At 47.1% G+C, this 13,937-nt stretch overlaps 1 protein-coding gene across 1 annotated transcript in view; it reads right to left on the minus strand.

Annotated features, from left to right (window-relative positions):
• Window positions 1-13,937, minus strand: part of IGSF3 (immunoglobulin superfamily member 3) — a 101,383-nt gene that overhangs the window by 69,661 nt on the left and 17,785 nt on the right. The window contains exons 12-14 of the mRNA XM_086460355.1: window positions 3,201-3,398; window positions 2,914-3,071; window positions 533-910 (exon numbers count right to left, since the gene is read on the minus strand). Of these exons, the coding sequence (XP_086316481.1) occupies window positions 533-910; window positions 2,914-3,071; window positions 3,201-3,398 (734 nt within the window). The remainder of the gene's footprint in view (window positions 1-532; window positions 911-2,913; window positions 3,072-3,200; window positions 3,399-13,937) is intronic.

Below are 13,937 nucleotides of genomic sequence, written 5' to 3' on the forward strand. Positions count from 1 at the left end.
ACAGCTCTGTCCGATTGGTGTGCTAGTTTCAGGATGCATTCAGCACTGCCCTCTGTTAAGAGCCTAAAGATGACCATCTCTCTTGTTCCCTTTACCTGCCGCTTATTATCGCTCCCCTCTTCCCCAGTCCACTATTTCACCACCTTTGGCACATAGCTCTCTCCTCTGCAGCTTGTGCCATCTGCAGCAGCCTCCCTTAACCCTCTCTCTGCGTCAATCAGTTCCACATCCCTCTTGCAAAATTTCAGGCACGGCTTCAAATGTTCCTCTCCCCAGCTATGCTGACTGGTGTTTCTTCATTATAAGGGCCTCATTACTAAAGAAAGCTTGATTTCACCTACGTCTTTATACGGTGATTTCCTGCAATTCTCACTACCGTGCCACCTGCTCTCTGCTCCTATTCTTCCTCACTGGTGTTTCTTCTGACACCTTGTGTAGACTACAGCACACACAGGAGGTTCACGGGTTTATGCTGCAGGCCAGCTGGGAGATGCCCTATCGCCCCAGCCGTGCCATTAGCAGGACAGCTTACCCACGAGGTTCATCTTGGCGCTGTAACTCCCAAAGTACCTCTCGTCGGTGTTGGGCGTGTGGCACTCGTACTCCCCAGCATCCCGGTCCTGCAGCTCGGTGATGTGCAGCAGGACGGCGTCCCCCTGCACCCGCTCCACGTAGATCCCCCGGCTGCGCACGCGCTGGGTGTAGATGGCGTAGGGGAAGGAGGGGTCGACGGTGCTGACAATCTGCACCTCCCGCTCGGGGGCAGAGGGCAGGTAGATGGACCACTGAAAGTTCTGCTCCGCCGGGCCCTGGTAGCCGCTCACCTTGCACCACAGCGTGACGTGGGACCCCTCTGTGCGGTAGAGGGGCCCTTCCTGCACTGCCACTTGCCGCTGGGCCAAGGCCATGCCTGTGGGAAGAGAGGAGCCCAGCATTAGTTCTCGGCAGGCAGCCCTCGCACCTCCCCCAGATGTACCTGTCCTACCCATTCCGCAGCCGCGCACAGCAAGGCAAGTCCTTGCACCCCATTTTACAACTGGCACACGGGGCTCTGGCACAGCACCTCCTCCAGCCACGTTGCAGTTTTCTTGCTGACCTAAATGAAGTGTTTTTTAAGAAGTCCCATGAAAAAAGTGGTGTTGAGAGAACTTAAAACCTTTCTTTGGCAGCAATAAGAATCCAGGCACAAAAAGGTACAGCACTGAACAGCAACAAACCAGAAACTCAAGCTGACAGTGCTTTGTTTTCAATGCTACTCTTATTTTCCAGCCCCATCACCCTGCGATGCCAGGCATGGGTTGCTGCCAGAGGGCACTAAAAGGTGGCACGCAGCCACTCTTCAGCACCCCAGTGCACGTGGGTGGCTGGGGAGCCGCTGCTGGGGCTTCCTGGCTCAGCAGTGACTCCCTCTTCTCCTGGCATAGCCCAACAGGGACCATCTTCCACCAGCAGAGAGGCCCACGTGCAAGCCAGCAGGCTACACTCCCTCTCCTTGGGTTTCTGGGCTACCCAACTGAAATGCCACAAACATCTGTCCTCCATCAGCAAACCTGCTTGAGACTTCGGCTGGTATAAAATCCCATGCTTTTTCCCCCAAACCCAGTACACCTTCTCCAGTCTCTCTGTTACACTTGCAAAGGCATACGGGGAAATACCACGTTTCCAGCACTATCTTCCCAAGTCTATTTGAAAGGAGTATATTTAGTACATAACAAAACCAATTAAAGTTAATGGAGGGAGTGGGCATATTAAACTAAGACTTACCACCCCTGGCTGCTGGAAATCGAGACCTAGTACTGTGCACTGTACACACGCAAACTCTTGTGGCACGAAACAAAGACGATCCCACAGCACGGTGACTGCGATCTGCTGTATTTTTACACAGATTATGGATGACTGGCCCTTGGGCTCATGGCACATTACCAGTACAGCCCTCCAGGGGCCAGATAAATTACAGCAATCTATCTTGTTTGTTGCTACATCAAAGGCTTGAGGTCTGGAGACCACTGTGGGTGTTCACCGGTTATTGAGTTACCAGCAGCATGTGCACATGGCAAGGCCAATCACCCTGGCTTCTGTGACTGCTTGCTTGCCATCATAAAACAGCAATAAGCCGATTTAAAGCAGGTCCTGCATAATCACGTTTGCAAATTTCATCCTCTCTGTGTGTGTACACATTGGGTTGCTCCCCCCCCCCCTAGTTTTCTACAGCAATGTTCAAGTGCAGAGAAGAATTTAACCTTTCAAAAACTAGCAACTTACAGGTGGAAGAGGTAGCCAGGCATCTGGGGATTACCAATTCAATCCTGCCCTCTGGACATGGATGTCCAGATAAGAAGTTTTTCTCCACAGCCAGCCTGGATCAGAGCCAGGAGAGATGGTTCTTACCAGCTTAAAACAAATTGTGAAAAATGGGTTCAGCATATCCATCAGGCCGTGCAGCTGAACAGATGGAGTGCAATTCAAACTATTAACTTGGGCTCAGCTCGCTGCTGCTCCAAATTATGTTTCTTTTTACTCTTTATGAAATAATGTGATTTAAGGGAAGGACGGGGAAAGCTAGCACGTTCAAAATGAACAGGGAGAGGAACAACAGAGGCAAACACTCCCCCACTGTTTGCTGTACCAATCTCTTCATCCTGCAGAAAGATACCGCTAGAGACAACTAACACATCTAAGGTGCAGACAGCCTCTTCTCTCACCCCATAAAGGCCAAAGGACAAAGCAAATACTACAGCCTTTGAAGTAAACTGTTTTTAAAGCAGCAGGAAGGGCAAGATCTTAGCTCATAACACAGTTTTTGTATGCACATGTAGCCTTGATACAGCATACAGATACCCTGCACGCAATGAGACAACTAAAACTGCGCCACAAGGCAAACATGCAGTGGTAGGAATTAAAAGTTGCACACACCACACTCATTCAGGTATTTCTTAGCTGAGTGCATGACCTTGATTTGCAGGCTTTCAATGCAACGCTGGGTTGTTTTACACAGGAATTCTTTGAGGAGTTTTCCAATCCAGTTGAAAATCTTCATTATCAGAGACACGCATCGGCCCTTCCAAAGCTCGCTGGCAAGATCACAATCTCGGAGACCCACAATGCAGATCTCTGCATCTTGATGCATGCAGCCTTTTGATAACTGTCAAATCCCACCACCCTCATGGCCAGCACTAACGCGAGCTTCCTTCTTCCCTTACCAGCGGTTTTTGGGACCTTGCCTGTAACCCTCCAACCTGGAGTCCTGCTCCAGGTTTGGAAGAGACCCACTTTCTGCATTCCTCCTCTCCCATTCCCCCTTGCACTGGATTGCTGCATCTTCCTGATCCAGCCAAAAGTGAGCGAGATAAAAGCTCAGAGCTCCTTGCTTCCCGTTCTGGCTCCAGAAGCCCAAGCAGCTGAGGGACAGAAGAAGCCCTGCCCAGCTCCAGCGTGTACGGAAGACAGAACAGTCAGGGTTTTGCCACAACTTGCAGCATGTTTCTGTTGAGCCTCAGAGAGGCAAGACACAAAGGCTCAGCAGTTGGTTGAATGGGGTGGATCTCCAGAGGGGCAGGGAGCAGCACATCTGCAGTGCTCTTGCCATTGCCTGGCCACAAACGCCTGCTCCAACACATGGGCACAAACGCTCTTCAACACTTAAAAAAACCCCACACAGCAGAAGCAGAGATACTTCTCCAACAAATTATTTTAACTGAGAAAGGGAAGAAGAAAAACAATCAGCCTGAGATATCCACCACTACAAGTTTTCTCCTCAAACAGTTAAATTTGCACAGTGAAGGGTGTTTGGCAGTTTCCTAGCTCTGGGAATTGCTATATCTACGAACACACAGTAGCAAGAAAAGAACTGCATTTCTTAGCGAGGAAGCGTTCTGATTAACAGAAATAATGTGCCTGAGATCCCATTTTAAACTCTTATCTTTCCCTCTCGAAGCGAGAGAAGAGCTCACTGGAGGAGGAGCTGTGCGCTCCACACCTCCCCTAGGATGCCCAGGAGACAGTTATGGTGGCATTTGGCTGGTACTTCACTGGCACAGCTGGCTTTTAATTGCAAATCCAATATAATTTACTGACAATGCAAGGGCTGATATGGAGGAGGTAGTGAGCCAAGAGCTACTTTAATAAGAAATGATAGGTTTGTGCATCTGTTTTTTTCCAAAAGGCAGCAAATCCCACACAATAAGGAGGAAGTGTTCCCTGATCCTTCTCCCCTACAGATGAGGGCTACTGTGGCCAGCCTTTTGAGCTAAGAGCAGGCCAAACAACAGCCAGGCAGCTCTCAACACTTCCGCTGCCTTACCCATCTCCCAGGCCCCATCTGGGAGACTGGAGGTGCATGGGGGAAAGAGGAGGCAGCAGCAGCAAGAAGGGATGGTACAGCCGGGCAATTAGACTCAAGGTCAGGCAGCATGGGGACTGTGTGGGACTCGGGCACCAGCAGATGCCTGGTCCCAGTGCCTTCCCTACGCCAGCCCGCCCAGCAGGCTGCAGGGCCACAGCAAATGTCATGCAAAGCAACTCTGAGAGGCAGGTGAGAAGCAAGGGAGAAATGCAATGTCAGAGTCACTTGGCCATTGGTGCCCCTTGTCATATCACAACCAGAACTTCAATGCCTCTCCATTCAATCGACAAGAAAGAAAGCAGCATCAAGCATCCCTGCCAGCCATCTCACCCAGAAGCACTGTAGCTCAGCTTCTGAATACACTTTGTCTTTGCAAAATCTGCACCCTCCCAGCAACGTCAGCTGACTACAGCAAGATCTGATCTTTCCACTGGGAGACATGCAGACCTCAGGTTTTCCAGACATGACTGGTCATTTCACGTGCTTGATTTTAAACACTTTGAAGATGCCCCATTTCAGAAAGTGCCAAACACTTTCTCTTTGGGAAGGAGGTGGACCTCCAGGCCCCTTTCAGAAGAACGGGCATGCAAAATTGTATCTGAGAACATTGATCTAAGGCTTATCACGAGGGATAGGCGAGTATAATGAAAGAAAGGATGGCTGTGCACACAGAAACCTTGCCAAGGCATTGACACACCAAAAGAATAAATAAAAACAAGGGACAGAAAGAACAGGAACCTCTTGAACAAACACTCTCCCCATCTCTGAGAGCATGGGTTATGCCTTCACCACACCCAAAGGCACCACAGCAAGTTGCATCAAGCTATCTTAGATATCAATAATCACTGTCAGTAGACCTTTACTTAAACTAAAAGAGAAACTTGAGCTCTTGCAAGGAGCAGCATCCTGTGTCTCTAATCATTAGAGAGTAATCAAAAAAAAAAGTCTTTATATTTTTTGTATCTTCCAGAAGCATAGGGCTGACGGTGCTCAACACCAAATGGATTACATAGCTTGAAGGGATGTTTCTACCCCTGCAGCTTTACAGCAGTTTTCCTTCACTTCGAAGTCTAAAGCAGTATTTGTCAATAACTGATAATGCTAATACTAAATTTCCTTTAAAAAGTACTTTGTGCCTTTGACTACAACTATTAGACAGAAAACATCCAGAGATTACTCTCCCCATCCCTTGCACAAATACACAGCACACATTCGGGTTTGGGGTTTTTTTTTGTTGTCACTATTGTTTGTTCAATTTGTAAATGCTCCAGAAAAAAAGCATCAGAGAAAAGCAATACCAATGATAAACACTAGGCAATGGCTTCTATGTGAGAAATAATGGAGCAGGCAAGGACTCTGGCCTGGAAAAAAAGATGACTTTTAAGAGCATCTGGTAAAGGTCTATACAAATATGCATGCCATGGAGAGGATGCTCAAGAACTGACCATTTACTATCTCTTGTAGCCTAAAAACCAAGGGCCGTCAACCGAAACTGGTCAGATCCAGTATTACAAGTGAGGCAGTTCTTGCAGCTGCACACAGCAGACATGGGGACATCCTTGCCAAGGGATGTTGTGGATATGGAAAGTTTACACGGGTTGAAATGTGGGTGGGACAAGCACTTGAAAGAGGACTACTAAACAGGTAGATCATATCAGCTTTGGGAGGCTCCCAGAATAAGCAACAATTGCATAGCTGTCTGCCTACATCTTTTTGAGACATGAGATGGAGCTATGTGGATGACCCTTAGTCTGAACTGGTACACCTGTCCTCATGCCCCTTCAGAACATGTGTCCTTGCAGGCTATACTCTTCAGCCCTACGGGTCACATCTGGTCTGTAGGCTATGCATTGGCTATACCACAACAGAAACTGAAAAAGGCACCATTTCAGCTTTTTCTCTAGAAGCGTGGCTATCTCTGCTCTGAACATGGCCAGCTGAACCGGTTCCATCAAAGTACCCTCAGAACTGAAGCGGGAGCCTGTGCCCATGTGCAGGGAAGGGAAGGGGAGCGTGCATAAATCCTGTTTGGCTATGACAAATTAGCATCTGCAGCAGACCACAGGACCTGGCAGAAAGTCTCCAGCAATGAAGACAATTCAGACACAAGTGCTAAAGAGCAGTTACACTAAAGTGTCTATAGCTTGAGAGATGCTCTGGGCACGCACAACCAGAGAGCAGGTGGAATCGCCAAGTGCATCACAGGCTGTGGCAACTGCTGCCCTCCTGCAGGTCTGGGGCTCGCTCAGGCGAGAGCAATGCAGGGGCCCAGGCTTGCCACCCGACTGGCCCTTGCTCTCCAATGCATGGCATGGCACGGTTTGAGGCGAGGCGAGTGCCAGCAGACTCTTCCTCTGGCTGCGCTTGGCACCTTCAGCCCTGGCCCAAGGCATACCTGTACCCCACTCCAACCACCCAGCGAGGAAAGGATACCGTGCCCGCAACAAGGAAACAGTTTTCATCCAGTCCAAGGGCACTGTTGCTTATTAGCCAGTGTTGTTAATCTGTTGCTTCCCCACTGCCTCACATACACTCGCAGCCCACCACAAGCAAGGATGGCAGCACTGCGGGGCGATGCCACAGCCTGCAGCTCACGGCAGCAGGCCACAGAACAGCAGGAAAGGGAGAAGCAGCCTTCGAGCTGGAGCAGCTCATGCACTGGCCGCTTTCACAAAGCAATGAGGCACATGCAGCTAATTGTAGCCTAGCAAGCAGGGCTTCCGGACAACTCACTCCTCCTCAGTGCTTCTAGTCCCCTAGCCCAAAACAGGAGCATCATGCCCTGCACAGGCTTCCAGCAAGTTGCTCAGGGACAGTGAACACCCTTCAGTCTTAATTCAGATTAATTTTTCAGTCTCCCTTGGGGACGATGCTTTTCAGGGGGAGGGCCCTTCCTCTCTCCTTTCTGTCCCTTAGGGAGGACGCAGATGGCTTTTGCCAAGACCAGCCCCTTAGCCCTGCTGCGGAGTCCAAAGAAAAAGCAGTGACTGATATCCACAAAACAAGTGTTTTGTTTCAAGAAGGCTCTTCCAAACTCACCATTGCCCAGCCACCGAGAACACCTCCCCAAGCAGCCGTCTTATTTTTCATCGGCTGAAGACTAACACAATCTCTATGAGAGACTCTGCCCCAACAGGCAACACCAAAAGAGGGACAATCTTCTAGCGACATGAACCTGCTATTCTGTGAATTCTCCTGCTAACACGTACAAATAAAAATTAGGTTCGATATTAATTTTTGTATAAATGAGTCACAGCAGGGACAATTTCTGTACACTGCAACCTGCTGCCAGATGGAAAAAAACAATGCTATCAGAAGAAAACATGTGGTAACCCTCCCCTCATTTCTGTAAAGCCTCAGTCTGGGAAAATACAGTATTTTGCTTGATGTATTTTTTGTCATGCCAAGAGAGTTCACTGTGCTGAAAGGCTGGCTGGAGTCACCTGCAGAACAGCTGTGTCCCTATCCTCCACCCTTTTGCTTTGATCTTTCAATCATGCTACCAAGGGTGCCTGATCCCCTATCCTCCTCCTCTGCTCCTGCCACCATCCCACCACTCCCAGCACATGGACTGTCCTTCCTGAACTGACTCAAAAAGCTCTTCATTCCTCATTCAAATTCCTCCCACTGCTAAGCCAACTAAGGATGGCTAAGTAGAGAGGTCAGCCAGGAACAATTTATACAATAATTGGTATGGAAATATCACAATCAGTGGGGAAATATCAAAGCACAGGCAAACGAGACAGGAGCTGCCAATGAAGCTCTTTGTTCTTCCAACACAACTGCTTTCACTCATCTCTGCTAGCTGCTCTGTTTCACAGCCACTCACTTCCACAGCAGATGTTTACTGTCTTTTAAGAAAAATGTTTTCAATAAATATGAAAGGGGTGACATTTCTTTTAATCACCATAGATTATTCTGGCCTGTGACTAGCTTCCCAAGTTCTGCCTGCAAAAGAGGTCTTGTACCTCTGCTATAATTATGCATCCAGTCAGACATCCAACGCCCTCACCAAGATCAGAGCCATTTTTCATCCTTTGGTTCTTCTCAGATCTGGTCTTTATATTGACAGATGACTTCCTTACTTTCCCCAGTACAGCACTGGTATTCTACAGCTGCACAGTGTTAAATGTGATCTGCCCATGTGATTTTTTTCTTTTTTTTTCTTTTTTTTTTTTAAGCAAACCTCATACTATATGGATATCACATTCCTCTTAACTGTTCCTTCTCTGTGTCTACAATTAGGTGCGTTAAAATGTGCTACTTTTAACATGGCCTTAGAATGGCATATTCTTGAGCCACATATCATCTCTATTACTACAACCTTTAAACTTCTAAAAATGCTCGAAGACGGAAGGAATAATTCATTATCTACATTGGACACCGAGAAGACAAGAAACAATAGGCTTGGAGTTGAACAGCAGAGATTCGGGTCGGGCAAGGGGGCTAGGTATATTTTTAACTTCCCAGAAGCAAGAAAAGTGAGGCACCAACGAGGCTGCTTTGTGAGACCAAAGTCTCTCATGCTACAGATCCCTCTGACAGACATTTACTTTCTTCAGGAATACCATAGGTGGAGATGAATCTGCCCTGCGGGACGCACAACACAAGATCTCTTACAGTTCTGTCGTTCTTGATCATCCCATCAGAAAGTACATTTAAAGTTACTTAGCTGCACTAAAGCCTGCAATGACTAAAGTCTTTAATCTAGTATAGCTTTACTTTGAAAAGTCATGGAAGTCCAGAAGCCAGCCAGCCATGCCTGTGGTCAGAGGAAAAGAGCGATACCCCATATTAACAACAGGAAGGAGGATGGCAGGGCAGCCATTCTGCACGCAGGTCCCTGAGCTCAGCGGCTCCTGGTGCTCAGCTCCTTAATTCACACAAGCTTTGAAGAAGCTGGTGGATCAAGGTGTACCTGATGCAAAAGGTGAGTAACAATACGTGCTGATGTACGAGGGAAAGGCTGAGCTGACTGTCCTGCTGGTTCAGATCTATAACGGTAAACAACTGCTGGGGGCACAAACATATTTGTGCAATACACCTACTGCTTATTATAGTTTGACTATTTTCCTGGAAAGATGCTGAGACAAAGAGTTCCTTATAATCTGCAACACTTGTGTTCCCCAAAGGAGGTAAGTTTTGACTAACCCCACAGAACAGCAAGGAGCTCCAGCAGCACTACAGGCTCTCTTCTGTACTGAAGGTAGAGCCTGTCCCATGAACCTATTTAATCAACTATTTCTCTTCCTTCAAGGTCAGAACAGAACCTCCCCAGCCCTTTCCCAACTCTCAGATCAGAATGTTCTTCATACACCATACCACCACCACCCTTATTACTATGGGAAAAATATGCAAGCAGAAGCTCCCTGGCAGATTATACTTCTATTGGGAATACGCAGGCAGGAAGCATTGCTTTGCCCACACACTACTTCCAACTTGCACTTCTTGTGTCTTATCCTCGGGAGTTTCTTCTTTCCTACAGCCCACTGAATACATGCCCTAGTGACTTATATCACTACTGCTGGTTCCAGGTCTGGTTAAGCACTATGAGACACAGCAGCATTTACAGTGACCTGCTGGAATAACCAAGGCAATGCCTACTTCTATATTCTCTAATGAAAAGCAGTGACGGCTTCATTACTGCCTTCCCAGCCTGAGCTTTGAAGCTGCAACTACAGGTACTCCACTGTAAGATTTAGTGTAGACCTGCACAAAAAGTGAAGTTCCAAAGATTCCTACGTGTGTTTTTTCTTCTGTTCTTTTAGCTCTTAAAATACATGTAACAACACACCATTTACTCTGGTGTCTCTAGTACTGCTCCCAGCCCTCTAAAAGATTCAGCATTGTCATGCTAGTACCAAAGCTATGAAGCATCAACACACATTTCAGACTGCTGAACTCTCAGCTGGTATGTGTTTCCCAACCTATCAAGAGGAGGAGGGGAAATTAAATTCTTCGAGCGACACAGCTAGGCAGGAAATTTCTGACATAGTTCATTATGCCCTGCAGCCTCTGTATTTCTTTTTATTATTATTCTTTAGTCTTCAGGTCCTACATGTTCAACAGCCAGGGTCACTCTTAGAATTGTCAAACATTATTCCCTGTGCGATCACTCACTCACAGACAGTAAGAAACTTCATTTTGTTTCATAGTCAATAATGTTTTAATGTCACTTCTTTTTTTCATTTTCCTGCATGCTCTGCAATCCTTCCCAGTATTAAACAACTGAATGCCCCTATTATTGCTGTAATTCACCTCATAACATCCCAGATGCTTAAAATACTCTCCCAGGAGAGAAGAGTGTAGAGTCCCAAATCTCACCTTCACATTATACCTGCCAGAAAGGAAACTGCATTTACTACCCAGTCTTTCATTAAAGGAATTCCCTCTCTTTCATGAAGAAGACTCAAAATAATTCTGATCCACAAAGAGCTTGGTTCTTTACCTTCCCGCAAAGGTCCTTGCTCTCTTCATTTGAAACAAATGGAGGGAGGGAGCACACACAAGTACCTCCCTTTATCTCCAAAGAGAAACTCCAGTGTTTTGGCCCACCTTTCCATACGTCTGGAAGTTGCTTATTTGGCTTCATTCCCCTCCCCTTGCTCCAAGTGACTCCAGGTTTTCCCTTACTTTGGTAAGTATGACACTTAGGAGTTCAGAACCGTAACTTTCTCTAGGACCTTTACTTGCATGCTTATTATTCTGAGCAGGGCCAGAGCACCTCCTTTTCAACCTCCAAAGCAGCACCCTCAAGCAGCCATTTATGAATCACTTAACCCCAAATTGTTTGCTTTCTAAGGAGAGCAACTTTACAATAACCTGTTAGATATCGACAGGTTCGAAGAGCCGATGAGAAACTGCTGTGCTGTACATCCCTCCCTACCTCCCAAAGCACACTGTTCCTCCAGCACTCCAGCTGTATCCTTTGGCATGGGCTCTGCACCTCTCCCCACCTCCTTCAGAGCACACAGTTCTGTAGAAAGGGCACTGCAAGAAGTTATGAAATGTAATATCTAGAAATGAATGCAGCCACGAGCAATCTCTCCTGCTTCCTTCTGGCATGCTGAAGAAACATTCGTGCCCCTCAGCCACTGCTATTACCATGAGAGAATGTCCAATTTGCAAGGCAAAGCTGCCATCTTGTACCTCTTCTTCAGCAGACAGAGCTTTCAGGTAAACAACAAATTAAGTCAGCCCCAAAGTCAAGTGTATTGGCTAAAAGCTTGCATTTCTCTAAAACAATTTTCCCACCCCACCATAAAGGATCCCAAGAATACAAAGCACAGCCGTGCAACAGCAGACAGTTTCCATTCCCCTTCCCAAATCCTTCTGGTTTCTTCTCTGTGCACTAAGCACTAGCAAGCTGCTGCCTCTCAAAACCTCTGTGATTCGGTTAGACACCATCCCTGAAAGAGAGACACAGATCCAGGGAGATTCTTCAGCTACCTGCTGCCTCTTATTGCCAATTAAGATGTCAGAACTCTTCGTCTCCTTACACTGTAATTTATTAGTTTGGCATGCTACAGAGGCTATCAGCAAGGCTCCCATTTCAAATGGGAGGACAGGTGTTTTCTGGTATTTGGAAAGGAAAACAAAAAAAAAGAAACAGAGATGCAGAAGCATTTATGTTACTACTGCTTCCAGTCTGGGAGGGAGAAAGGTATGATCATTCCCTCTACACACGTTCGTAACACAGTACTATTATCAATGAGTAAGAAGGACAATCAGATGTGATTCTGCTCGCTGGGGAGGAACAACTCCATGCACCAGCAGTGACTGAGCAGCTAGAAAGCACCAGAAAACTTTTTTCTTTTTTTTCTTTTTTTTAATAAACTGTGAGGGTGACTGCACACTGGCACAGGTTGCCCAACGATGTTGTGGAGTCTCTATCCCTGGAGATTGTCAAAAGCTGCCTGGATATCATCCTGAGCAACCTGCTCTACGTGGCCCTGTTTCAGCAGGGGGCTTGGACTAGATGACCTCCAGAGGTCCCTCCCAACCTCAAGCATTCTGTGAAGGACACTCCAACAGGATTGCATTTGCTGCTGCTGTAGGCTCTTAATTACCTTAGCTCAGCACCAAGCACTTACTCAGAGCAGCCTCATTGTGCCAGCTTCCCGACAGAGAAAACCGCAGCAGAAACACCCTCATCCCAGGAAACTCAGTTTAGAAACGTGGTTTCACAATGCAGTTTAAGCTGATCTAGGTACCAGCTGCCATGGAAAAAAAAAAAGCAGCCTTGCTTTCTCACTCACTTTATTCCTAGCAACACACACACTCCTCCCGTGCTTGACCCTCATAGTGACCTGCAAGAAGAATGACCCAAGAACAGAGTTATTTGTTTCCACTAAGACAGCAAGAACACTTTTTTTCTTTGGGGTTGGGGGACAGGTACAAACAACCCTTTTCACTAGTAGCTGCGATATTCCACCAGCTCAGCCATACTGTGAAACACCACTTTCAGACAGGCAGCAGATGGGTCAAGAGAGGCTGAGGAGCAGGAGAGAGCGATGCTGCGTGTGAGGAAGTGCTCACTTCCTCTGCTGGGGGATCTCTGGCGGGTCTCTTAACAGGCCTTGTGGTAAGGGACCAGGTGAAGCAGTGCTACAAGTGCTTGCTGCAGGTCACTCCCAATTACACAGAAGAAAATAAAAGGGCTCCAAGCCATTACTTTTAGCAAAGAACCCTAAGAGTAGGAGAGTTTAATGAAACCTAGCTTCCTATGCCTTCAGGAAGGAGGCTGTCTCCGAGACTAATGATTTGACTGCAAGCTTCAGCTGGAGCTTCTCTTACAGCTGGCACGGTCATTTGGAAGTGCTGCTAGAGCCCTTGAAGAAATAGTCTCCTTCACCCCTCTGCCAGACCCCGCAACTCGGCTACCTACTCTTCACAAGACTTGCAGGAACTCGTTTATTTCCAAGCTCTCTACTCCCATCAAATTTGCGTGAAATTGGCCAAAGGCTGCCAGATTATCCGGGAAGGGGTGGCAGACAAGGCAGCACAATCAGATAAGCCATCTTTCTCTATGAGAACCCAGCCTGAGGAAATCCAACAAGAGGCAGAGGCTGGGAATCGAAAACCACACAGAGGAAAGAAGTGCTAGAAAAGACAAGGTAGACAAGGCTAAGAACGGCTTTTTAAAGGGAAGACAAGCCTCTTGCATTTGGCAGGACAGAGGAGGAGGAATTAGTTCAAGAGTTCAGGGAAATGAGCAGACAACAAAAAAACCTGAACAGATTTCAGAGACAGAGATGGATAGGAAGTGCTGCAGCCTACTCTTCTTAAGACGACAGACTCAGGTGCATGCACAGTGCATATAAGCAAGCACCAGAGACAGATATCAAGATTTTAATTTGAACAGAAATGTAAACTCGTAACATCATCAGAGAGAGACTAGTCCAATTTTTATTACTGGATAAAATTACCAAGAGACAGGGACCGTAGGAGGAGGTGGACAGCGTCACAGGCCCTTTACAGCCACCAAAAAACCAAACCCTGAAGCTGAGCAGGGTATACTCATAAGGATGTAAGAAAAGCTCTGTCAGAGAGGCAGGAAAAAGCAAAGACCACAAGACTCAGAGGAAACCGTTCC

Source organism: Leptosomus discolor, chromosome 1 (assembly GCF_034619465.1).
Source record: "Leptosomus discolor isolate bLepDis1 chromosome 1, bLepDis1.hap2, whole genome shotgun sequence".
Classification (NCBI taxonomy): Eukaryota; Metazoa; Chordata; class Aves; order Leptosomiformes; family Leptosomidae; genus Leptosomus; species Leptosomus discolor.